The following is a 27,202-nucleotide window of genomic DNA, read 5'->3' as shown; positions in this document are numbered from 1 at the left end:
GTTGTAAGTCATTCTAGTTCTTCTATGTGGGACACCACCACAGTGTGGCTGGATGAGCAGTGTGTAGGTCCGTGCTCGGGATCCGAACCAGCAAACCCCAGGCTGCCAAAGCGGAGCTCGCAAACTTAACTACTCGGCCATGGAGCAGCCCCAGGCACTGCTTTTTCTTTTCTACTTCTTTTTCTTTTTTATTTCCATACCAAGACAAAGGCGTGTGGGAGGGAGAAGAGCCCAGCGTAAAAAGAGGACACCCCAGCACACCCAGATTACAAGGCCGTTTTATTGAGTTAGTGGCGTGTGGGGCTTCTTCCCGTGATCAGCAAACGCAGGCATTAGAGGCAGGATCGGAGGGCGGCTGGGAGGCTCAGGGGGCCTCGAGGCTGGGCCGGGCACTTGTGACATGCAGAGCTCTCTCTAGGGCTTGTGGCTCATCTCGGGGGCAACTGGATTCAGAGGCCCCCATACTTGGAGGAGCAACATTCACATCTCATTCCTCCCTGAAAAAAAGGGGAGAAAGGGAAGGTGAGGGCTCGATACTCACTGAGCGGCAGCAGCCAACACTCAAACTCTTATCGCTCCAGAAAGAACCCCCTCCAACGGAGAACTAAAGTTCCCAGTGATGCCCTGCTTCGTGCTGGGCTCTGGCTGCAGGGCCAGCGCTCCTACGCTGGGTGCTCTGCTCTCTGTTCGGCTCCCAGGAGCCTGTGGGGCCCGGAAGGACCACAGGTGGGGCCTGCACACTCACCGGTTCTTCTGGCGGTACTCCTGCAGAGCCTTCTCCGCCACCGTCTCCATAAACTTAGGATTGTTCCTGGAGACTACTTCTGGCACCGTCACCGTGATGGGGTAGGAGTCAAAGAGCTTCACAACCACCCTAGTGAGGCCAGAGGGAACCTCGGAGTCGGAATTGTGGGAAGACACCTAGAAGGAGACAAGGTAAGAGAAGGGTTGAAACATGGCTCAAAAGGAACTCATTTCGCAAGAAAAGTCAGGCTTAAAACTGACAGTTGACTCCTTTGCAGAGCATGCAAACTTAACCACTCGGCCACTGGGCCAGTCCCCCCTTTCCTTTGATTGTCCCTGAGCTAACAACTGTGCCAGTCTTCCTCTATTTTGTATGTGGGACACTGCCCACATGGCTTGACAAGCAGTGTGTAGGTCCCACCCAGGATCCAAACTCGCGAATCCTGGGACACAGAAGTGGAGCACGTGAACCCAACCACTAGGCCACCGGGCTGGCACCATCCCCTTTGCTTGTCACTACTCTTGACATCTGTGCAACTCGGTGAGCAGAAATGCTCTCGTTCAGACAGGCGTGTTACAGGTGCCCACAAGCGAGCAGCCAAGGGAGCCCCACAGAGTAAGAATGGTCTCCAAGCCGCCACATTTTCTGCGGGCGGCCACTGGCCAGGCGCTGGTAGGAAAGGAATCAGGGGAAGAAAACAAAAAGGCTCCCAGTGCCAGTGCCAGCTTGTCGTCACTGGTGGGGAACGATGCACTGATTCTCGAGCCATCCTACGTGGTGTGGGGCAGCAAGGCAGCTCTGTGGAAAGAGGACAGGCTCCACAGCCAGGCAGACAGGCTCCAACGCCCGGGAGCGGCCCCTGTCAGTTATCTGACCACGGGCAAGCGGTTGAACCTCTCCACCTTCGTCATCTGTAAAATGGGGTCGTGATATTCCACCTCACTGGGTACGGAGGCTCCCAGTCAACAACCTACATAAAGTTGTTACATTTCCCGCCATGTGACAAATGCTCGGTGGAGAGCATAAGTGCCCCCTCTAATATCTTCATCCCGTTTCAGCCCCAAGGCAGGGGAGGTTCACATCACCTCCAGACCCCACCCTGGGCCCCCAGCGTCAGTGTGCAGTCAACACGACTCACCGTGGTGACCTGGAGATAGTACTGGTCCTCACCCTGCGTGAGGTTCGCCAGCTGGGACACCCAGCTGAACTGCTCGTTGAGCTGCTTCAGCAGGGAGGAGGTGTTGAGCATCTTCTCCTGGTAGGACTGCAGCAGCTCGTCGTACAGCTTGGTGAACTTCTCAGCGAGCTGGAGGGAGTTGTTCAGCTCCTGCCGCAGCTGCATCTGCGAGGGGTTGTTGGTCGAACAGTCTGCCCAGAGGTGACAAATACAAAAGGCAGAAATGTGAAGGGAAAGCCAAAAAGGGATGAGAACACAAATGGAGATCAGTGCACGCAGCCAGGACCTAAAGCAGGGCTGCTCTAAGAGCCGGTCGGTCCCCAGGCCGTTTGTTGTCTGTCCTCACCAAAATAAAGAGCTCACCCCAGGATGTAAGGCGGCATGCGGCTTCCTCCATCCGGACAGTCGTGCTCTGGAAAACCATGTCAGCTGGCCTGCACAGCGCACTTAGTGACGTCATTGATTTATCTTTGGGTGCAAGACCCTTATCTCCCTGGAGACTGGTGATGAACGCGCTGAGCATGCTCTCAGAAGACAGGTCTCAGGCCCCGGGTGCTCAGACCTGGAGCTACTCTCGCTGCCCCAGTCCCCCACGGGGGAATCATTTCTAGAGAGGGAATGTCACTTAGAGCTACCGTCTGCATGGCACCTACCACATACCACGCACCACATAAGTGCTTTGGAAACCCATTATTTCTAACAAGATGTATTCTGACTTAAGTACTGCTGATAATGATTTTTTTTTTTTTTTACCAATAATGAAACTGAGGGCTGCAGAAGTAAATCACTGTCTAAAGTCATAGAGTGAAGAATTCATGGCGTCAGGATTGAACCCAGGGCTTTAACTCCTAAACTTAGGTTCTTCCAACTCTGAGGCTGCGCCTCTGGAAAATTCTCTAAGCTTGTCTTTTGAGCAGATCTGCAGAGTTGGAAATTCTGGCCCCAACAGCCCCTGTGACAGAAGAGCCGGCCAAGATCCTCGGGCCACAGAGCACAGCAGCCTGGTGGCTGGGGGTCCTGGCTTGCCGACCTGTTCATCATGGCTGGTCACCAGGCTCACCAGGGAGCAGGGGATAGAGGTCAGGGAGCAGGGATCCTTTTGATCCCTGACTGCCCACTGCAGGTTGTCAGATAGATATGAGCTGGCAACCACCCACTAGCTCTTTAAAAACTACTGTTTTTCTCAGATAAACACCGTATGATTTCACTCACACATGGAAGATAAACACACACGTGGGTAAGGAGAACGGATTGGTGGTTCCAGACGGGAAGGGGGTGGGGGGAGGGTGAAAGGGGTAAAGGGGCACATGTGTACGGTGACATAAAATCTAGACCATTTGTGGCCAACAGGATGCAGTCTATACAGAAACTGAAATATAATAATGTACACCTGGAATCACACAATGTTATAAGACAGTATGACCTCAATAAAATAATTTTATTAAAATCCTACTGTTTTTCTCTTTCTAAATTTTTTAAAAATATCCCAAGGAGGGCACAGCAGACCAAGCAGGTCAGGGGAAGGGAGATGTCAGCACACTGCAGAGCGGTGATCATTTATATAAACCATTTACATCAAATGATTGCATTAAATGTAATCATTTGTATTAAAATAAAATGTTAGGTGAGGCAAGAAATAGAATTACTAACAAGAAGCCAAGTTGAAAAAGATATATAATAAGGGGCTGGCCCCGTGGCCGAGTGGTTAAGTTCGCGTGCTCCGCTGCAGGCGTCCCAGTGTTTCGTTGGTTCGAGTCCTGGGCGCGGACATGGCACTGCTCGTCAGACCACACTGAGGCAGCGTCCCACATACCACAACTAGAAGAACCCACAACGAGAAATATACAACTATGTACTGGGGGGCTTTGGGGAGAAAAAGGAAAAAATAAAATCTTTAAAAAAATATATATATATATATAATAAATAAACTTAACTCTTCTGCCGGGGAACAATGAAAAGATAAGAAAAGTCGCTGAGCCTCGAGCCTCAGTCTGGAGCAGTGGGTCTCACCCGGGGGCGATGCTGCCCCTGGGGATATCTGGCAAAGTCGGAGCACATTTTGGTTGTCACACTGGTGGGGATCTACTGACATCCAGCGGGCAGAGGCCAGGGATGTTGCTAAACATGCTGCAGTGCACAGGACAGCCCCCACGATACGAATGACCCAGTCCGAAGTGGGAGTAGTGTCCAGGTTGAAAAACCCTGGTCTGGAGTCCCAGGCGGTGCACACTCATACAGTTGTGAGCACCGTAAATACGAGGTCGTGGGTCTTCCTCACTGGAGGGAAGGAGCCTGTGTGGGTAAGCTGTGACAGTGACCGTGAAGATCAGTGCTACGCTGCCAGTGCGAGCCGGGGCATCTGCATGGCTCTTCTTCCTGCCCCAACGTGACTTTCTTGTGCTGAGGTGCTACATAATTTATGACATTCTAACGATGATATTTTACGGGAAAAGCCCAAAAGGCTCGGTTATGCACTCCTCTTCACTTCATACATCAGCCCCGTTTGGCACTTGTATTTATTTTGCAGTGGCTTCTAAAATTACAGGAATGAGGCTAGGAATATTTAACTAGACTCTGAAGGCTGCCCTGACAAACCCAAATGTATTAAGTAAGAGCAAAGCCACAAGGTGGATCGGCTGTGTACAAGGGAAACAGTTAACTCTTTCTGAGCATAGACTGTTGCGTGCCAGGAACTTTTCCAGGTGCTTTATAGCTGTTATCTCAAAGTAGGAAGAAACTAGTCAATGACCAACCAAAGGGGATGTTGCTGGGAAGCTAAGGCCCCACTCCCAGTGACCCCTGTGTTCTGGGGAGAGAACAAAAGCAGCGGCTAAGGACACGCCCCGAACACGTGGCTTCCCCATACAGGGGAGTCCTGTAACCCTGGGAAGTTGCTTAACCGTTCTGTGATGGAGCTTATGCCTCTGTAAGACAGGGACAGTCATTGTACCCAACTCAGGGTCATTCTGAGGAAATGAGTAAATGTTTGCAAAGTGTTTAGAACAGTGCCTGGCACAGGGTAAGTGGTGTTAGAATACATACTATCTAAAATTTCATGATCTGCAGGGAAAAATGAGGATGCCTTCTATGCTTGGCCCTTGGGAAAAGAATAACTGGGGAAAATCAAAGGATGATGGGTTTTAAAAAAAGCATAGCTGCCCCCTCCCACGGATTGCCTGTTGACCACGTGCTGGATGAAGTGGTAGGCACTTTATATACTATCTCCTGACTTCAAGGACAACCCTATGTCTTAACCCTTGACTACAGATGAGGGGCCCAGGTGGAGCACAGCCAAGGACCCCCCCCCCCCCACGCCACAGCTGGCCGGCAGCAGAGCTAGAATCTGAACTCTTTTCTGCCTAACCCCATAAAGGCAGCCTCAGTGAGGTACCAGGGACCCAAGGCTCCCCGACTCACCCACTGATAAGATCTCCTGGCACTTCTCACACTGGTCCTTCATCTTCAGGCATCCTGTGGAGTTGTGACGAATCTCCTTGCAGACGGTGCGGTCATGGTTGTCTCCTGGAGACACACAAGAGGGAGTCATGCTGAGGGACCATACAGAGCAGTACAGTGATTGATGGGCCACCTCCTTTTCTCTGACGCCTTCCACACTAGCTTGAGATGGTTCTATAGGCAGAGCAGTTGGAATTTGGTGGTTTGCCTGCAGGGACAGGCCTCTGATCAGGGCTCCCTGCAGAGGGACCAGGAGGTGGTTCCTGGAGCTCCCTCAGCTGGGCATCCCCGCCTACCATCTCCATCTGATGAGACCTCTCCTGCCTCCACGCTGCATTAACTGTTTGCACTGCTTTTTGGCATCATAACCCATTTTGCTCTGCATTCTATCTGGCTATTTCTCCCCCTAGCCAGTTGGCAAGCCCCCTGAAGGCAGGCATGGGATCCTTTCTAGAACCTCCTTATAACATGGGGCTCCCCCTACTACGGTTATGTGGTAGATGCTTATTCAATTCATGCCCTCCTATATTTCCAATCCATTTCAAGCCAAACCCTGGTGCCAGTCAAACCACAGCATTTAGGAGATGGTGTTGGCCCACAGGTTTATTGGTTCAGTGAAGGAAATCACTTCAAAAAGTACTGGCTTTTCATATCCACATGAGACTTCATTCACTCAAAACTATTCATGGTGCACCCATTCTGTACCAGGCACTCAGGTTACAGCCAAGAACAGCTGTCTTAACTGTAATATGGGCTGATTATATAATTTGTCACCAATGTATGCATGGTGTCCATCTAAAGCCACCTGAGCTCCCGGGAGAAAGGGGTCTGGTTCTCTAGAGGGAGCAGTCAGTGTCATGCCCACCAGTTGCTGGAAGGAGCACGGTAAACTTGAGAGAACACAGATGCCCACTCCTGCAGGGCTCAATTTCATCGGGACCCACTTTATCAGCTGTGAAACCTGGGACACACCCCTTTACCTCTGGCATAGTTTTCTCCTCCTTAAATGGGGATGATGTCACACTCACGGTGGTGTACCTCCCCTTGCTAGGGGGAAATCAAGGTGACAGGGGGAAATCGAGGTGACATGTACCAAGCCTTGGCATAGTTCTCAGCATCTAATGGGTTTCTCAATAACGTGTTAGTTCCCACCCCTTCTTAGGAACAATGAGAAAGCTTTCTAACCTTCTGAGAATTCCGTCATGGGGAGCTGGTCGGGAAGTCTGTGGAGGTGCAGATTCATGGCCTGTTGGGCCTGGTGGATCATGTCAAAGAAAGGCTGGAACATGTCGTTGAAGTTCAGGTGGCGGTACATGGGGAAATGCATTATGTTCCGGGCGAAGCGGGACTTGGGGTTGAATAAGAGAGAGGACCTCCTGTGGGGTGAGCTGAAGGGCGAGTAGTAGTAAGTATCTTGGGGCTCGCGGGTGAAGAATCTGTCCTGGAAAAGTTCGTCCATAATGCTGGACGCCCGGTCGAAGCTGTCCTGCATGACGTCCAGTACGTGGGTCTGCTGCCGGTCGTTCTCCAGCAGGGAGTCGATGCGGTCACCGTTGATCCAGAAGTAGAAGGGAGAGCTCTGGTTCAGGAACTCCTCAAGCTGTGACAGGCAGCACGGGGACAGTTAGGAGAAGCTCTCCACAGGCCCAGCCTCCTGTGCCTCCTCCCTGTCGAGACGGGCCAGCCCGTTCCCTCGCTGCATCTCGGTCTCCTCAGAGTCACACAGCGTGTAACCGAAGGCCCCCCGGGACTGTCCCCTGGTCTCTGAACTGTCAGGCAATGCCCTTCATTCTACCGACACCAAGGGGAAGAGTTTAGGAAGACCTGTGAAGGCCTGTCACTTCAGACTAGTCTGCTGTCCTCTTCAGCCACCAAGGATCCCCACCCCTGCTCAGCCAAGGGCCAACCGATATGTCTTCAGGGAATGGCAAAATTCAAGAGTCCCAACTGAGCGAGGCCCACAGAGGAGGATGATATCAATATTAACATACTAAAAATTTTAATTTCTTCTGCCTAAGTGGACCCAGGGATCTGCCATACCATGAAGCCATGTGTTATGTTATCCAGCTAATAACTGCTGGATAAGTCTTCTAAGAGATGGCAAACACCTAGCACAGGCGCATTTTATGACTGCACGTTTCTGCACTCAGAGCAGGCTTTACCAATCTATCATGGCACTCCGCGCCCAAATGCAGCCAGAGCTAATTAATTGCATCTGGAATACGAAATAAAGCAGTGATATTGTGATTCATAATGGGAAATATATATTTGGTCTTTGTCTAGTTCCTGATGAAAAGCTCTTAAAACCCTTGGAATTTGCTGTGAGGACAGCAATAAAGGTGTTATGTTAATGAGGTGGATTGTGGAAAGAACCTAAGGATGGGGGTTGGTTGCCAGGGGAACCAACCATGATTAGAGGGTTGGAACTTTCAGTCCCACCCCTTGGTTTCCAGGGAGGGGAGAGGGGCTGGAGGTTGACTCAATCACCAATAGCCAATGATTTAATCAATCATGTCTAGGTAATGAAGCCTCCATAAAAACCCAATTGGATGGGCTTGGGGAGCTTCTGAATTGGTGAGCACGTGGAAGTGCTGGGAGAGAGACGTGCTCAGAGAGAGCATGGAAGCTCCACGTCCTTCCCACGGCCCTTGCCCGGTGCATCTTCCCACCTGGCTGTTCCTGAGTTACATCCTGTCATAATGAACCAATAATCTAGTAAGTAAAATGTTTCTCAGAGTTCTGTGAGCCGCTCTAGCAAATTAACTGAACCCAAGGAGGGTGTCATGGGAACCTCCAATCTAAAGCCAGTTGCTCAGAAGCATAGGTGACAACCCAGACTTGCGATTGGTGTCTGAAGTGGGGGTGGCAGGGAGGGGCAGTCTTGTGGGACTGAGCCCTTAACCTGTGGGATCTGATACTATCTCTGGGTAGATAGTATCTGAATTAATTTGAATTGTAGGACACGCAGCTGGTGTTGAAGAATTGCTTGGTGTGGGGACCCCCCACACACACTGGAACCGGGTGTAGAATGACAGAAGCATATTTCATTCTGTTCATCTCATTCCCCATTCAGAGCCCAGGCAGCTTTCCAGGAGAGCTTCCCCTTTTCACCTGGTGGCCAACCAGCCCCGAGCCGCTTCTGCAGACACGTGCGTAGAACTTCATGCAGGTCTGCTTCAGGCAGGGCTTGCACTCCTCCCAGAGGGCTGTCATGGTCTCATTGCACACCCCCTGGGACTCCTTCAGCTTCGTTTCAGAATCCTTAGTATCATTTAAGGCACCCTGCAGAAGGACACGGGGCCAGGTTAGCCACACAGAAACCACAGGCTTCCCCCTTCCCCAGCGGGCACGGTGGTGCAGGGCCCTCCACCACCCAGGCTGGCTTCCCACCTTGGCCACACAGCAAGCTTATTTCCACCCCTGCTCTTGCTCACGCGTTCCCTCATGCACCTACCTGGAAAGCCCTCCCCACCTAGCTGTAAACATCCTCTCCTCTTCAAGACCCAGCTGTTCCTTAGTCCTTCCCGGCCACTAGACCCCATGGGGACATCTCCTTTTCCCAGCACTGCACTTACAGGCTTCATCCCAGCATTTACCTCCCACTTATACCTCATCTTCTATGCTCAACTTCTGATGCTTAAATGTCGTCTTCCAAAGCTTCCAGAGGCTCCCTGACTCTTAGGTTTCTATCGTAACCATGGTCCTTGGCATGCACCAGGAAGGAGCAAGCGTTCAAAAACAAAGTCACAACCCCCCAAACTCTCTCATGTGCCCCTGTCATTTGACCCAATAATTCCATAAGAATCTATGCCAAGGAATCCCTGCCCTAAAGGGAAAATCCATATGCCTAAAGATATTTGTTACAGTATTCGTTTATGGGAAAAAAAAAATACTGGAATCAACACAGATGCTCAAAACTAGAGGACAAATTAAGCAAATTGTGGTCCATACAAAGGGTTGATAAGCATTATACAAGGCATGTTTATAAGTGTTAAATACTACTTAAACATGATTTGAAATCATGCTAAAAACTTATGATTTTGAATATAGCCAAAAAAGTACAGAGGAAGAAACAGATCAAATGTTAACAGTGAATGGTCCATAGGTAAAAGGGTTATGGAAAAACCTTTCCTCTTCTACTTTTCTATATTGAAATCTTGATGAAGGAGTGCATTACTCTTCAGAGAAGAATTAAGAAGACCGGCCACACTCTGAAGCAAAGTTACACTATGAACGTCTTGGCCAAGAGCAGTTCGAGTGACGGATCTTCTCCTGCTCTCCTGTCCCCGCTCTCTGTCCCCTGCTCCACGCTGCGGAGAGACAAGTGGCCACAGCTCCTACTGAGCCAGTCCAGAAGCATCAACTATACCACTCACTGCCTTTCTCTTAGGTTCACACATTCCTCAACTGACAAGGGAGTCTTTTTCCAAATTTGAGGTGCTTTATCATAAAACCTGGATTGTCAAATATCAAACTCCAATGACAACTATAAATGTGTGAGAACAAGCCTTGCCCCACCTACAGTGAGCTATTTGAGGATTCTCATGGAATAGAGAGAAGTAATCCTGATACCAAGAAGGGGCATTAAGTTTCAAAGAAAGTTAGAGCCATATCTAGGCCAGCATTTCCTTAAGTGGCTTCCATGGAATTGTGCTAAAAGTAATCAGGAAAAAACAAAAAAGGATTCCTGGGTCAACTGGACTTGGAAAACACAGGGTTAAATGAAGTTACATGGGTTTCTTCATTGTAAAACTTCTCAGAGCCTTTAAAATGCTTTTATTATGCATTACAGATCACAAAAGCAGCAGGTGGCCCCATCTAGCATCTCCTTCTTTAGCAGTAGGGTGACAATGGGTGTAGGTTTTTAGGATACCCTTAAGGAGACTACTGATTTTTAAAATAAGTTGTTCATTGAATTATAGTGTTTTAGTTTTGTTGATCACTAAGCACAGGCTAGACCCAGCATGTTCACATGGGACTTAGGTGTCTCTGGATGAAGTAATCCAGAACTCTAGAAAGAATGGGGCAGGACAGTGTGAGCCTGCCTGAACCCCAAAAGTATAGCCCCTCCTGGATAAGCTTTCTGAAGGTAGTGTGCCTCCCCCTGCAACCCAACAGACCCTACCCAAAGCCTACCTTGGAGCTTGAACACAGCCACGGTTTAGAAAAATCTATTGAAGTGAATGCGGGCAGCAGGCCCTGGGCTGGGCTTGTAACAAAACCAGATCCAGGATCTCACCCTTTGAAGCTTTCAAAAGCAAATAAATCCTCCCTATTTCCTGACTAAAGCCTCAGCATCAGCTGATCTAGTCCAGGAAGGACTCTGGGTCACCATGGCAACCCAGCAGGGCACCCAAAGCGACGAACCCTTCCCGCCCTCCCTTCCAGCAGGGGTCAAGGCAGGGAGGGGTCACCTGACTCTCACCTCTTTCTTCTTCTTGGCTTCCTCTAAGGTGCCCAGCAGCGACTTGCGCTCTTCGTTTGTTTGTTCTATTAGGTTCTTTATCTGTTTCACCCCCTTGAGGGCATTTTTAATTTCCTTATCAATGTAGTTACTCCCCTGCGTGGACATTTCTGCAGGAGAAGGGCAGGGAGGTAGAATGAGGGGAGAGGAAGAGATGGCGAAGTGGAAATAACCCTGGGACCAGCTGGAATGGTCAGAAAGGCCAGCTGGGTGGAGGGGCTGCTGAGGCTGGGGGGTCCCTGGCAGGCAGCCTTTGGGACCCAGCTTTGCCCTGACAAGGCTCCCATCACAGGGCTCATTGTGGACCCAGAGCCAAGAATCAGCTATACCCAGCTGCTCAGAAGCACAGACCACAGGAGCGGGCATACCCAGAGGAGGGACAGCAGCACCACGCCCCTGGGGCTCTGGAGAACGAGCTTGCCCAGCTGCAGAAGAAAATATTCAAGGAAAAAAATCCTGGAAGTATAACCATTTAGGTTTCAAAATACAAACTATTATTATTTTGGATACAAGTGTTTTTGGAATTCAATTTAACCAAACATCTGAACTTCTTTGGTCCCATGCGCAGAACCAGGTGATGGGGACACACAAAGATGAATTAACTAGCACCGTTCCTCACGGAGACTGTGATCAAGACACAACACCCTGTGCCAAATGCAATGAGACAATGTCACCGAAGTACCGAAGGAGAAACAGCTAAGTCTTCCGTGATACTGATCCCCGGCCAGGCGCTGAGCAGGACACCTCATGGGCATTTTATTTAATCCTCCCAGCACTGTCATCATCCCCATTGCACAAAAGAGGACAAACAAGCGTAGTGAGATCAAGAGCCTTGCCCAGAGATATAGCTGGGGAGTGGGGGTCCCGAACCCTACCCAGCTCTGATCTCGAAGTTTGGGCTTTTAATTCTACCCCAGAGAACTGGTCAGCTAGTAGGGACAAGAGTGGAGTGGAGAGAGGTCAGGTGTCAGGAAAGGCTTGGCAGCGGAGGGGACCACCAGTTGGGCTCTGAAGGATGACCAGCCCTCATAGTGAATGCTATTTGGTTTTCGAGGTGGAAAGGGGAAGGGTACATGTAGTAAGTGCCATGGAAATGCAGACAGGGGAGACCCAAGGCTCAAATGGTCCAGCCCTCCCGGGCCTCCATGGAGGAGGTTGGGCGCCAGGTGAGCAGACTGGGAAGGGGACAGCCAAACAAGATGCAGCAAAAAAAGAAAAGGCTTAGGAAACACCTGAAAATGTCTAGAGGCCAGCCAGACCACAGAGCGCCTAGGCCACGCAGCCTGGGTGAGGAGGCTCAGAGAGGAGCCTGGGCAGAGCCAATCGGATCTGATGCACAGGATAAAAATGGTCTTTAACCCTTGGGGCCTGACGGAGGAAGTGTGCTAAGAGGGGTACACCTGGTCCACTTACCCTGGAGCTCTCTGTCTGACACTGCCTTGTCTCCCAGCACCTGTCCATTCTCCAAGGTCAGCAGCAGCCCCACCAACAGCAGGAGAGTCTTCATCTTGCCTCCTCCTCCAATTCTGGAATCCTAGCACGATTCTGTTTGTAAAGAACAGAAGACTGTCATGGTAACAGCTAGACAGCCTGCTGGTTTCCGGCCAGGCTGCTGCCTGCAGCAGCTTCCCAGGGGCCCTGCAGAGGCCTTGCCCCAGGCTACCCCTTCAGCTGGCATCGCTGCATTTTTATCCCCTGAGAAATTGGAAGAAAAGATTAGACTTGCCATTGGACATCTTCAAAAGAAAGTGGAGGCAGTGGGTACAGGGAGGACCCACAGGACAGCGACCCAATACAGAGAAACAAGAACTCTGCAGTCAGAACTGCAGGGCTCGGGTCCAGGCCCTCCTCCACCACCGCCTCCATAACAGCTGACTATGCCTTAGCAAGCCGCAGAGCGATCTGCATCCAGAAAAGGCGTCTAGCTGATGATACCTGCTCGTATCAAACCTCTCTCAGATCCCTCATCTGGCCCCCTCCTGTCCCCATAAAGTGAGCACTGCATCCCGGAACTCAGACAGCACCCTGCTGTGTGCATCACTAATCCTCCTGCCCACAGCAGGCATGACCAATCAATCAAGGCACTTTCCTCCCCTCGGAGCCTCAAGACCTAAAACTACTTTTCAAGAGTCTAAGGCAGTGACAGCCAACCCTTTGGGTCAGCACTGGAAGATAAATCTGTTTGCCATCCCTAGCGTGAGACTTGAGCCAGGCTGCATGGATTTGGGGGTATAAATAAAGAGTAGAGTGAGGAGAGGTGGACAACTGTCTTCAGGAAGTAGACAGGGAGGAGCAGAGTGAAAGGGTTAACAGTGGGCCCAAGGAGCAGCTGGGCCCTGATGTCTCCCCAGGAGACGTCCCTCTGTCCCTCCAGGAGGACAGAGGACGGGAGAATGGGAAGACTGGAGGACGTGAGCTTCTGCTCTGCCAGGTCCCTTTCACATGGCCTGTTCCCTCTAAGCCTATACCAGGGTGCCCTGCCAAGGGGCTCCTGCCACCACTGGGCTGGCTGCCCTGAGCCCTGATGGCCTGGTCTTACACAACAGCCCCTTTCCCAGAAGCTGAAATTGTTGCATAAAACAGAAACCCCTCCCCCTGCAACCTGCCCTCCCCCAACTGCTTGTCCGAACTCACCCATTTCCCACAGCGGGATGGGGAGGGGAGGCCCCCCTTCCTGAAATTGTGCACTTCCAAAAACTGCTCTCCGCCCAGTGGGCCCATCTGGACGCTTGGCAGAGGACCAACAGGGCAAGCCTCTCCCGAAAGGTATCAGTGAGGCAGCTGAGCTATGGTTCCTGAACCAGCCACACGGAGCGAGGAGCAGCGTGGGAGAGACAGTGGGTCGTCGCCTTCCCCAGAGGCAGGGTGGGCGGCTGAGCCAGGGTGCTATTTTGGGCCCACCAGAAGGCCCCGCTCTAACCGGCTCTGCCCTGGCTGCTCACTGAGGCGTGAAACAGGGACAGATCCTTCGTCATGCCAGAGAGAGAAAGCCAGAAAGGAACACCTCTCCGAGAGAGGCCCCTGATAGCAATGACTTCTGAGAAATCCAGAAGACAGGGTGTTGGGCCCTGAAGAAAGGGGAGACAGGGCAGCCAATGGCAAGAGCACTGGATGAGGAGTCCAGAACCTAGCAGCCAGCATACAGTCTCCCACCAGGTGCCTGGGGTGCATTGGGAGCCATCGAGCTCAGAGCTTGGAAAGAGATCAGAGTCCTGCCCAATTCCTCCACCTCAGAGAAAAGGCCCAACCCAGAGACAGGACGGAGCTCCCAAGGCCCACAGCAAGCTCGTGGCACCCCAAGAGGAGAACCCAGCTCTCCCAACTCCCAGTGCCGTGTTCTCTCCTTGACACCAAGTCACTTAAAACTCTGGGCCTTTGCTTCTTCATCTGTGAAATGGACCTAATACAGACCTCAGAGATGTGAATGTGTTCTGGGAACACAAGGGTCTTATACAATCACAGTAAATTCTGACTGCTTCAAAAATCGATGCAGGACCAATAGTGGGCATTGGCAACGTCTATCCGGAAAGTGGGAGGAGGGCCTATATTTGGAGAGGGGCAGGGGAACTGAAACAGGCACACAGAGGCCACCTGTGGTCCCTCCCTGCGCATGTGGATTTGCCTTAAGCGAAATGATGCTGTCTGTGAATCACCCGGGGGTCTTGTTGTAATGCTGATTCTGATTCAGAATCTGCTGTTCTAACAAGCTTGCAGGTGACATTGATACTGGTGGTCCAAGGGTGGCACTAGAACAGTGCCCTGCCCTCCCTCCCACTGACTCGCCTCCTGTCTCATCTCATCTCTTGGCTGGAGGCCTAGCTGCCAATCCCTCCTATCGGACTGGCCTCGCCAAGGGCCTCCTTTCCCCACCACTACCAAGCAGGCTCTCACCCCAAGGGAGCCATGAGGATGAGATGACAGAGGCTGAAACGAAGCAGTCCCACGACTAGTGATCTGCTCGGTTTAAAGCCCAAGGTCCAGGCTCGTATCGCACCCCCTCTGCCAAACGGAGGAAACTAAACCAAAAGGGAGAATGAGAAAATAATCCCCCTGCAGTTCTCACCATCCACAGGCAAAGATGAGCACTGAGGGAAACTTCCTTGTATTTGCTATGCACTTGTATACAATCAGATCCTTCACATCCACTGTCTTCAAATATTCTTTAAAAGCAGACTTTCGTGGCTATATAATAGTCTGTTTTCTGATGTACTCTATTTTGCCATCCCACAAGGTTAGGCATTTGAATTATCAGTAATTTCCCACTACAATTATAGTGAACGCTCTCACGAGCATCCTTTTATAGTATCCGTACCTACTCTTAAATTCCTGACCTCTCTCAAAAAAAAAAATAATCAGCTCTTTTTTACATTAGGTCCAGAAATTCTGCAAGGTCAAGAGGCTTCAGTTCTAACCCCAATTCTGACACCACTTGCTGTTTATCGTTGGAGATGGTCCTAAACCTCTCCAGGTCTCAGATTCTCATCTGTAAAATGAGCCAGTTGAATCAGCTGCCTGAGGTCTGATGTGGGCTGTGGTCTGATGGATTTTTCTCTGACGGACACTGGTGCATTAGGAAGCAAAACAAGTAGGATTTAAGTGATTGCAACATATACTTAAATCAAAACATCCTACTTATAAACACACTATCCAGAGAGCTAGAGAATTCAGGAGCAAACAAGATGACTCCCGCAGCAGCGGACAGCCGCCCCTGAGAGCAGCACCTTCTCCGGAGGATGCTGCGGGAGGGCCCCGCGCCAGGCCGGCGCTGCCTCTCACCAGCCTGGGCCTCCGGCAATAGGCGTCAGTTCTCCAAGTTTCCGTTTCCCCCGCCCCTTTGCAAAAGGAGGGTCATTACACCTGTCTTATTTACCCCACAGAATTGTGGTTGGAGCAAAGGGGCACAGGGAGTGCTGAGTAGCAGCCTGGGCGCCGCCCTAGGCAATTCATCCACCGACTCCGCTGCCTGGCGACCAGGCTCCGGCCACCTCCCTTCCCCGGCTCCCCGACTCCATCCAAAGCGCAGCCCTGACAGCCCTGTGACTACCAGCGACCGTCCTCTCCTCGCCTGGCTGCCACCCCCGCCCGCCATCTGCGCCGGTGGGGCTCTGCGCGGGGGTGGGGAAGGTGGGGGAAGAACCTCACCGGTCCGCGGCCCGGCGCCGGTGAGCTCCTGCTGGCGACGCCGCGTGGGGAGCGCGGAGAGGCGCCGGGCTTTATAAGCGCTCTGCCTCGTACACACCCCCTTGGGGGCTGGCTCCAAACCTGAGTGACTCACGCCCAAAGAATGCCGCGGAAAGAACCGGGAGCTTTCTGGAAGCGGGCGCGGGAGGGGGTGCGGGGATCCGGTGCCGCACCCGGCGCTGGGCGCGGGGGGCGCAGGGGGCGCGGGCGGCGGGCATCAGGCCGGCGAAAGGCCGCGCGGGCTGCAGGGAGACAGGCCCGGGATGCCGCCACTCCCCGCTGCCTAGGGGCGCAGAGCCGGGACGGCGCCCCCAGGAGGGGAGAGCCTGAGTCGACGCGCGCAGCTGGGCGCCCCTCTCCTTAGGGTTCCAGGGCTCAGCTGCGCTCCTGGCCGCTCCCAGCCCCAAATAAAATCTCACGGTTCTGCTGCCCTAAGGAACGGGAATCTTTCACATTAAACAGCCACCACTATCAGAAATAATGAGGTGGGAAGGAGAAGGATGTTGCGCTAGAAAGGAAAACATACGAAGAATGAAATACCAACTTCTCGAACCATCACAGCAACCCACCCGGTGGTCCCTTGGCAGACCTGCTAGCCAGGAGGGAACAGAAACATGTTTATGGGGATGAACAGAGTACATATGAGAGGAACAAGAAGGCCTCCCTGGCTCCTTGATTCCGGGACCTAAGCAATTGTTGCCCCCACCCGCTTGAGACCCAGCCAAGCAGGGTGGGTTTCATGGGTGTGAGACCCTGCGGGGCATTTTCATTTTGCACCTGGCCTTGCAAATTATGCCCCCGGTGCTGTTTGCAAGGGGTCTTGCTCATCTCTAACTGCCCCAAGTTCCCTCTGCTGACAGGAGGACTTGTTTCTGGACTCCCTTTGGCTGGAGGCTTTGATGTGACAGAGGGATGGGAGCTGTCACACCACTGCCTGGCAGCTATACCAGAAGCCCCTCAGGTATAGCTACTTCTTGAGGAAGAAGCTGAGCCACCCACTCCGGACCCTTAGGACCAGGAGAAAAGTCAAGCCCCAAGAAGATGGTTCTCACGCTGACTGGGGGAGATGCATGGACAGGCAGGTGTAACCAGCCTGGACTGGGTGGAAGCCTTGGAAAACCACACGAGCTGAAAGAGCTTAGAGGAGAGCTGTATGGTCAGGGGCTCAGCTTTCCTGTTCTAACTTCCACAGCTTGATGCCCAGTCCCTGGTTGCCCAAGGCACAGGGGCAACCAGGACCCCACTCCTTTCCAGGAGGAAGCCTGGGGGAAGCTTCCAGGCCTGTGAGGGGAACCTGAGCTGGGTGCATGGAATTCTCACTCCAGTCTCAGCTCTGCCCCAGGCGCTGGGTGACCTCGGAGCAGTCGCTTTGCCCTGTGGGCTTCAGCTTCTTCATTTTGGACTAGGAAGAATCTAGTATGTATCATCTCTAAGACCCTCTTCAGCCTAACCGGAGACAATGCCAAGTGTGAGAAGATGATCGCCCAGAAGAAAAAAACAAATTCAGCTAACATTTAGAGCAATATTTCTCCCCCAGGATTCACTTTAAAAAACAAAAAAGTCTAATTATCAGTAACAGCTACATTTTCTATGGTGACTGCCTCCTCTCCAGCATATCGATCCCCGAGGTCAGAAGAATTGTCTTTGAGCACGCTCCATGTAACTTTTCTGTTCCGTGGCTCCCCCAGCATCTGGCACAGGAGGCACAAATCGGTGATAATTTTATTTTTAAAAATCGGACTTTGGAGGAGAGTCAAGGAGAGTGTCTGAGTCAGCTGATGTAGGGGGAGGGAGGAGAATAAGAAGGGATTTAGGAGAAAAATAACATGATTCACGGCCACAACTGTGGGTCCCTGGGAATGATTATTTGATTACTCCAGCTACTAAGCAAACAAGGCTCAGAGGATTTAACTTTAAGGAAAAAAGTGCAAATTTTGAAAGTGCCATAAATGCATCACTGGATTTTGAGTATTCTAAATAAATCAGAGGTCAACTGGTTCAGGCCTCACATAATACTTGATTCCTAACCTCCCAGCCCCAACCAACATCCCGACTAGGTGGTCATCCTGCCTTTGTTTGAATGCCCCCAATAACTGGGAGCTCACTACCTCAATGCATGCCGTTCTGTAGTAAAGCTGTTTATGGAGTCAGATTCTTCTTTTGTTGAGTCAAATTCTGGCTCCTGTGAAGCTAGCCCCAAGCCCAGTTCTGTCTTCTGGAATCACAGAGGGAAGCCCAATCCATCTCTCCCCTGCTAGCCCTTCAGACATTTGAAGGCAGCTAGTTGGCTTCTCCTAGAGACCCCCCAGGCTCATGGCTGCCAGCCCTGTCAGTGTTGGCAGGTTTGTCCCCAGCCCTTTGGCCTCTGGACCTGGCCTCTCTTGAAGCCTTGTGCCCAGCCCTGGGCCTGCTAATACCAGGGAAGATGACCACAGAGCAGAGCAGGACCACCCCTTCCCTCGTCCAAACACTCCAGATAAGCTTTTATTTAGCTGCTGAGTCACTTTGCTGATTCATATAAAATTCATCATATTTTGGCAGATGCTGCTGTTTAATCATTCTCCTCCCACTGGAGACTTAATGCATTCGGGTTTGGGGTTTTTAGCTTGATTTCTTTTCTTGGAATGGGGGACCATCTCTTGGAAGGGGGAAGGGGAAAAGTAAAAAGTCTATCTCTTTATGCTTTGCCCACTATCTCTCTCCTGCTATAATATCTTTGCTCTGCGCCCCTACCACCACCACCATTGTTGGGCTCAACGCCATCTGCATGACAGCTCAACCATCACTGATGTAACTGGAACAAACTAAAAATGGACAAGAGCAATACCCTGTAGCCTGTAATTAAGAATCACTTTCCAGGCTCTAATTATTTTAATGGGTATACTCAGTCAATTACAGGTCCCTGAAAAACTCAAGGATAATAAAATCATATACAATGAAATCAGCCCATAGCTGATGCAGAGGCATCCCAAGTGCTTTTTCAGGGCCTCCGTAAAGTCCAGAACAATTCACCCCATCAGGTGTATTCTCATCTTCCCCTCTAGGATCTTTTTGGGAAAGGATGTGAGGCTAGCCTCTCCTGAGTTGCTCATCATAGACCTATTATTAGACGAATATTACTTAAACTCTCCTCACTGTTAGTCATGCTATTCACCGGCTATGTGGTCTATAGCTCACTCCAGAGTTGGTCAACTCCAACCTTTAGCTCCAATTCTTAGATTAACGGGCTTTACTTTTTTTTTTTAATTGGACTCCAGATCTGCCTCAGGCCAAATCTACTTTTTCCACAACCACCTGGAATCCAGCTAATAATTATTTTGGATCAGTGGTTCTCAATGGAACTATACAATGGAATTATCTGGGAGCTATAAAAATTACCAAGGCCTGAGTCCCACCTCCAGAGGTTATGAGTGAATTAATCTGGGGTGCAGCCAGAGAGAGCATCAGGATTTTTTCAACTCTCCAAGTAGTTTCAATGCGCAGCCACAGTTGAGGACCACTGCTCCCAACTTTACGAACTCCTGGCTTGCACTCCGTCCCAGTGCATCCTCACTGCATCTCTACCTCATGGTTGGAGTACATGGTATTATTCTCACTTTGGGGACGAGAAGACGACGGGGGTCAAAGGAGTCTTCGTTTGCAGGTATTTGCGTACGCTGAGCTGAAATCTGCCTCCTTATAACTTCTGCTCTGTCCTTTCTCCCTTCTAAGGCGCTGTGTAAGTCGCCCCCTCCGCTACAGGACAGCCCTTCAGACATTTGAAAACAAACACTGTATCTCAACCAAAATGTATTTCTTTAAACAGGTGCTTCGGCCCCTTCTGGTGGAGTGAGAATACCAGATACCTCTCTCTGCTCATCCCTCTCCCTAGGGTGCTCCATTTTGTCGTTGTCCCTCTTGTGTGGGTTTAGGAACAAACACAAGACACCAACTTTGGCCAGGAGAGAGGGCGGGAAGACACTTAGTACTGGGGATGCAATAGGAAGCTCTCTGCGCCCCCAGGGCACTCTCTACTTACTTTTATATTGTGTTATAACACACTGTGCTTCTCAACTGGTTTACTCTGACCCCTGGGACAGGCTGTGCTGTGCGGGAGTACACAACACACAAGCAACTGGCTGCAGTTCGACTCAAAGATTTAGGAAGAAAAGTTAATATTTAGTGAGTAATCAATTTTCCTCCTCTTTCTTTCTTTCTTCCTTCCTGCCTGCCTGCCTGCCTTTCTTTCTTTCGTCTTTCTCTCTCTCTCTCCCCCCCTCCCCCTCTCCCCCTCTCTCTTTCTCTCTCTTTCAATTCCTCTCTAAATCTCATGCGTCTAAAGTAATGGGTGTCTGTTTATGAATACATTTATATTTAGAAGGTGTGTGTATATATACTATGTGTATGCATGATATGTATTACATATAGAAATGTATAAGGGATTTTGCCTTTTCTTTTTAAAAATTCTATAATCATATTACACATATTGCTTTGCAACTTGTTCTTTTCCACTTAAAATATTATGGACAGCCCTCCAAGTCAATAACAGATAGTCTAACCATGCTTTTCAGTAGCTACATATTTTATTCAGCCATTCCCCTGTTCCAACATTTCTGTCATTGTAAGCTGTGCCACAATAAACAGCCTTCTGTATGCATCCTAATATGTTGGTGCCTTTATCGGAATAAGGTGGATTCTCAAATTGGGATTGCTGGATAAACGAGAACGTGTAGTTTTAGTGTTAATAGATACTGTCTTGTGATTTTCCCAGAAGGGAGCAGCGCCTTCCTCTCTCCCAGAGAACGCCCATTTCCCATGGATCACTGGCTACATATTGTCGTCCTTTTGAACTTTGGCCAGTCTGGAGGGTGAAAGCGACATTTTCCTACCTTAATCTCTTCATCTGTTTGTTTTCACTATTCATTTTAAAATAAACTTTCCTCTTCTGTGACTTGCCTATTCATATTGTTTGCTCATTATAGTGAGTTCATCCTTTTTTTCTGTCAATATATGGGAGCTCTTTAAATAAATAAAGTAATCCTATATGTGTTGCAAATGTTTTTACCAAGCCATCATGTGTCTTTTACCTTTGATTATAGAGGCTTTTAAATTTTTTATATGGTGAAATTTGTTTACTTTTTCCTTTATAGTTTCTATGTCTCCTGGCCTGCTTAGCAATATCTTCCTCTCACTAAAATATAGACATCTATTCTCCTAACTTTCTTCTAGCTTTCTATTGTGTTAATTTTTTAATTTAAATATAAATGGAGTGTATGTGTGGTCTATGTGTGTGTTGTGTGTGGGGGAAGGAGGTGAGGCAGAGATCTAACTTAATTTTCTTCCAGCTGTATAGCCAATTATGTCAATAAGATTTACCAAATAAACCACCCTATTCATGCTGAGTTGAAATGTCAGTCTGTCATCTATGAAGTTTCCCAGATAAACTTGGATCTGTTTTAGGACTTTCCAGTTTATGCCCCTGATTTATTTCTTCATTCATGTGTAACATATTGTTTTCATTACATAACTCTAAAATGATATTTAATATTAAGAAGATAATCTTTCTCACTATTCCTTTACAAATTTTCTTAGCTATCTTGGACATTAATTCTTCTGCGTGAACTTTAAATCAATTTTGTCCAGTTGAAAAAAATGGCACTGTAATTATAATTGTGCTAAATGTACATATTAGTTTTGGAAGAATTCACATTTTTATATTCTTTCTTCTTATTTAGAAGAAAAACGTGTCTAGAAGTAATTTAAACTATTATCTTTATTTCTAAATGAATTTTTTTTATCAAAGTTAGATATGCATATAATTTTAAAATAGCAAATAGTACACGGGGCCTGCCTGGCGGCGTAGTGGTTAAGTTCACATGCTCTGCTGTGGCAGCCCAGGTTCACAGGTTCAGATCGCAGGTGTGGCCCTAGTACCGCTTGTCAAGCCATGCTGTGGTGGCGTCCGACATAAAATGGAGAAAGACTGGCACAGATGTCAGCTCAGTGACAACCTTCCTCAAGCAAAAAGAGGAAGATTGGCAAAAGATGTTAGCTCAGGGCCCATCTTCCTCACAGAAGAAAAATATATATATACATCTATCAAATAGTACAAAAAGTACCAGTGCAGAAGTTCTCTGCCACATTCCTCCAGCCTGCCACCGCCCCAACCTCCAATCCAGGAAAACCATTATTTTTATATTAAAACAAATATTGTTTCACTGTGATGTGGCATGCAACTTTTATATTATTTTTTCAAATAAAAGGAAAGACTTCAAAGATCTGTTTGCTTCTTCTGTCATTGTGGCAGTGGAAACATTAGAGAAATCCTGACTAAGCCTATTATACGGAAATTCATCAGACTACTGTTCAAACGTTTCCACTCTTTCATTCAGCTCTGTGTTCCCATTCTCTAAGACACGGCGTAGCATGCAGTAGGTGCTTAATAAACACTTGTTTTATTACCTGAGTTAATTTTTCAATTAGCACAATCTAAGATCCCATTTATTTTTTAGCAGTTTCATTCTATTTTCGATTCATATAGAAACCGTAATATCCATGGGGATAGGGAACATATCCTTGCACTAGCATAGCTCCTGGCTACAAATTTGTTTAATAAATGACTGAAAGCCATGCATGGCCAAATATCAACTGAATCTTTTCCTCTGAATTACTAAACTTCATCCTTTGCTGGTGCAACTGATGCTGAATCTAAATGTAAGGTTTCAATGTATTCCTCTGGAATTTCATCTTACAAGTGCACTGTCAAGATGGCTCTGGATTTTCTTCTCCCAGTTTTGGATGGGAAACAAAGGAATAAGCATGCCTTCTGGGTCTCTATCTGGAGCATAGATCAAAATGTCCATTAGGACCTTTCTTATCACTTTAAAAGCCCAACCTCTTGAAGCCCGGCTATAACGGAATTCTTATGTACAATCTCTTGGAGAATATCTTCCTCAAAAGCATCCATGCCCCTCCAGCTCTGATCTTTCCATTTTAAAATGTATACTTCCTTGCCACCTGGACGCAGGCATTTTTCCAGTCCTATGTGCAGTACTCTAAATTACGGGATTCCTGCAGGAATCCCTTCCCTTTCCAGTGGATGATTGGGCTAAAAGAGACTTCTCCTTCCTACAGATCATCAAGGCTCCTTCTTTTTCCATTTACATCCAGCCCCAAATGAAGTCAGCCACTTTCTTCCTGAATTTATAATTGATTCAGATGAACAATCTAAGTAGTTTGTCTTTGCTAAGACTTTATTATATTAACTTGGAAGATTTGTACAAGCGCTGAAGCATCCTTTGTAATTAAACTGCTTTCTTTAGAACTTCACCCTCACAGAGTTCATAAAATAAGGTATTAATTTGACACTATGAAGCCCCTGTAAGGATTTCTCAGGCTACAAGAATTCATATTATATGGCATCACCCACTGGTAAAGAGTGGTATTGCGAGGCCCCTCTTGGTCACTGTATACTCCAAAATTCCAGTACTGGTAAATGTAAAGTAAGACAAGAATCCATAGACATGGGAGAAATCTTAGGTAAATTTCTGGGAGGAAGCAATAAAAGATAGGAAACTTCAGAATTGTGAAAACATCTCATAGTTGAGAGAATGGGCCAAAAAAGGCCAACTGAACACTTCTCCGAACCAAAGTCTTCAACTGAGAATGTTGATGGATTTTTTTCCCCAGGGAATTCTAGTTCTTATTTAAATGGAAGCTAATAGGGAATGGGATTTCGATTTTCCTTTATGGAACACTGCTATGAAATACCCTGCACTGGCCCTCTGTCCTTTCAAAAATCTGTTCTTTCAAAAATATTTTGCTCCTGTGCAGCATTGGTGGTATAGCGATGAGTATAGCTGCCTTCTAAAATATTTCACTATTTAGCTTCCAAAGGATTGATTATTTGGGTGAAATTCTAGCATTAACAAGGCAGCGATGCTGCATGGAGTTTGAATCCATGACGTTAGAGAGCTTATTGAGGGAGAAAGGAGGGAAAACCCTGCAAGAGTCTGGGTTGGGAGGGGCTTGTTAATGAACGGCAGGGCTCACCAGCATCCGGGTCTCCCCCTTTCCTCCTGGTAACCTTAGCTCAGGGATATCTCCCAGCCCCCTTGCCTTTGGTTGGGGCTGTGTGATTGTGGCTGACAGTGACTGTACGCCTCTTCTAGGCCTGACCCATGATAATCTCCAATCCACACTCCTCCAATCTCTCTTCCCCTCCTACAGCAACCTTGGAGGCTACTTATTGAAGATGGTGGCATCACAGGATGGAAGAAGCCTGGATCCCTGAGTCAACATTTATAAGAGAGACATCCAACTGGCAATGGATTCTGAAATGAATGAGAAATAAACTATTACTGTCATTAAGATCTGGCAGTTCTTTGTTACAGCCGGTGCTACTTGCTCTAATTATTACAGAAATCGCTATCTTGAAATGGGATTTTGAGCTTGATGCAACAACTGAGTGCGACTTTGAGTTGCTGGGGAAGAGTAACTAAGTTTTATATGTGAAAAGAAGGGAGCAAACAGATCTTCGGTGACCAGGAAGGTGGACTGTGCAGAGAATGCCTGTGGTCGCCGATCTGTGCTTCTCCTCTCTGGCCAAGGGCACACAGCTAAGCCTATTTTCGAGACCCCTTACTGTTAGGTGGGCTCTGGCCGATGGAATATGGGTAGAAGTGCTGGGTACCACTTCCGGCCCAGCCCACAAAATTCGCTGCATGATCCCCACTCTCTCTTCCATTTTGCAGCAACCTTAAAGCCACATGTTGAAGATAGTGGTAATACAAGATGGAAGGTCTCTGGGTCCCGGAGTCGCCATTTGGAGGAGAACTGCCCAACCCACATTGGACTGTGATGTGAATGAGAAATAAACATCCGTTGTATTAAGACAGTGGGATGTGGGGTTTGCTGCCACAGCAGCAAGTGCTACTTACACTAACCAATATAAGCATAGAGAATGTCTATATTTAGAGACTACACCAAATAGAAGAAGCCGTTAGAGAAAGAGAAGTCAAAGAAGTTTAGAAGGAGAACCAGAGTATGTAAGATGAGAAAAGAGAGATTCAGGAAGGAACTGCCAATGGTGTTTATGATGGTTAATTTTATGTGTCAACTTGGCTAGGTCATGGTACCCAGATATTTGGTCAAACATTATTCTAGATGCTTCTGTGAAGCTGTTTTTTTAGATGAGATTAACATTTAAATCAGTAGACTCTGAGTCAAGCAGATTACCCTCCATGTGGTGGGCCTCATCCAATCAGTTGAAGACCTTAATAGACAAAAGGCTGATTTCCCCCAAAAAAGGGAGAATTCTGCCAGTAGACTGCCTTTGGACTTGAGCTGCAACATCACCCCTTCCTTGGGTCTCTGGCCTGCTGGCTATTCATTCTGTTTCTCTGGAGAACCCTCACTAATACAGTGTTAAATCTACAAAATGGTTGAAGAGGATACAGATTTTGAAAAGCTTATCATTTTTGGCAAGTAGGGGGAAGGGAGAAATTTCAGTGAGCATTGAGGGCTGAAGCTACAATCTAAGAAGGAAAAGTGGGAGTTATGCCCTAGTGCTGGACAAGAGCATGGCTGGGGAGGAAAGGATCAAAGGCAGAGTGGAGGAATTGGGCTTTAGGAAGAAGAGAGATGTTTTTCCTGAAGTAGAAATAGAAAGGAAAGTCTGGGGAGCTTCCTGGGGGATTTTATTCTGAGCAAATCACAACACTGCTCAAGAACTGGGGGGGGGGGGGGGGGGGGCTCTTTCTACTTTCCTTAATACATGGAAGTGTCCACCATCGTGATTCCATTTTTTCTCTCTAAATGACCTCTGCTCTTTAGCTAATTCCTTTGACTTTCAACATAAGTGTGGCCCATGTGCTGCAGTCAACTGCCCCCCCATCCCTCCCCAGCTCAAGTTAAAAACAGTATTAAGCAGCTCTCCCCACCCCACCCTCCTGACCCCATCCTGTCTGTGCCTCTGTACTGAAGTCCCAGCTGAGCCACTTCCCAATAGTCCCAGAATCTGGTCTCTCAGGGGCAGTGGGTCCAGTTGACTCTGGGTCCATCCCTCTGGCTGTTGGCAGAAATTGCCTGAAACTGCAGCTGAAAGCTTTCACCCAAACGCTGGTGCAAGCTCTAGGACATCCTGTCTCTTCCCTTCTTGAGCTGTGAGCTGTGATCTTGACCTGTGATCATCCCTTACCCTCCTCTTTCTGCCTTCTTCCGTCTCTGAACTGGTCTGTGCTTTGTCTCCTAATGTCTGCCAGCTCCTCTCCAGCTCTTTCCGGCCACTCCACAGGGCTGGGTCTCCTCTCCCCAGAGGTCTTTTGGAACTGGAGTTTGTCCCCTGAACCTCTTCAGGGCTGGGGTCCAGCTCTGGCCCCCCGGGCCCATCTGCAACCAGACAGCAGCATATTTCATTTCTTTGCTGATTCATCTGCATTATCATAGCAACACCACTGGATACATACATCCTCCAATTCCCAAGGGACGTGCGGGTGGGAGAGGGCACTCCCTCACACCAGGGTTAGGCCCTTTTTCTCACCAACCATCTTGAGTCCAGCCAACTAAAGAAAGATGGAGAAAACCAAAGGTTCTTTGTTTGTTCTTTCTGTCAACAAATATTTGAGTCCTTCTATGAGAGGCCATGCGGTGCACTGTGGCCAAGCACACAGGCGCGGATCCACCTGCCTGGGTTCAAATTCGAGATCTCCACTTCCTGGCGATGCGACGCTCAGCACATTGTTTATCCTCTGCATGCCTTAGTTTCCTCCTCTGAAGAATGAGGGCTAGAATAGTGCTCATCTCATAGGGCTGCTGTGAGGATGCAGCAAGTTAGGACACAGGTACCCGCCTAGGTAAAGCGTCCCTTGAGGTGAATATTTCCCTGGTGTTTACAAAGCAGCTCTCCTGATCCGGACCACCGTCCCAGGACACTGAGGCTCAAAGGGCAGACTGGGAATCGAGATTCAGGCCACAGGAGTATCCCTCGACCACCACCAGGTAGGCGACATCCTCCCTGAACCTCAGTGTCCTCATCTGTAAAATGGGCAGCATGGCTCTCAAGGTCGTCGTGAGGTTCACTGAGATAGTGGAGAGGATGTGCTTTGTGAACTCAAACCTGCCATTGCCCAGTGGAGAAGAGAGACAGCTGGACATGGCCCCTTGCGATCCACTGGGACTTGTGAACGAGGTGGCTGTCCTC

General features: G+C 48.9%; 1 protein-coding gene across 1 annotated transcript; it reads right to left on the bottom strand.

The window, feature by feature from the left end:
* Positions 1 to 260: 260 nt before the first annotated feature.
* CLU (clusterin) lies at positions 261 to 16,128 on the bottom strand. The gene is made up of 9 exons (XM_046657062.1): positions 15,985 to 16,128; positions 12,256 to 12,387; positions 10,804 to 10,952; positions 8,490 to 8,660; positions 6,564 to 6,978; positions 5,340 to 5,444; positions 1,884 to 2,113; positions 746 to 921; positions 261 to 497 (listed from the first exon to the last, which is right to left on the bottom strand). The coding sequence occupies exons 2-9, from the start codon at positions 12,347 to 12,349 to the stop codon at positions 488 to 490; spliced, it is 1,350 nt and encodes a 449-aa protein (XP_046513018.1). The 5' UTR covers positions 12,350 to 12,387; positions 15,985 to 16,128; the 3' UTR covers positions 261 to 487.
* Between the last annotated feature and the right edge of the window lie 11,074 nt (positions 16,129 to 27,202).

This window comes from Equus quagga, chromosome 3 (genome assembly GCF_021613505.1).
Source record: "Equus quagga isolate Etosha38 chromosome 3, UCLA_HA_Equagga_1.0, whole genome shotgun sequence".
In the NCBI taxonomy this organism is placed as follows: Eukaryota; Metazoa; Chordata; class Mammalia; order Perissodactyla; family Equidae; genus Equus; species Equus quagga.
This window is presented reverse-complemented; position numbering and strand designations above follow the sequence as displayed.

Bases quoted from the DNA above. Each gene is read 5' to 3' on its own strand.
- CLU (XM_046657062.1), bottom strand. From the start codon at position 12,349: ATGAAGACTCTCCTGCTGTTGGTGGGGCTGCTGCTGACCTTGGAGAAT. The intron at 10,953-12,255 runs GTAAGTGGACCA...CTTCTCCTGCAG, and splicing joins GTCAGACAGAGAGCTCCAGG to AAATGTCCACGCAGGGGAGT. The intron at 8,661-10,803 runs GTGAGAGTCAGG...GTCCTTCTGCAG, and splicing joins AAGCCAAGAAGAAGAAAGAG to GGTGCCTTAAATGATACTAA.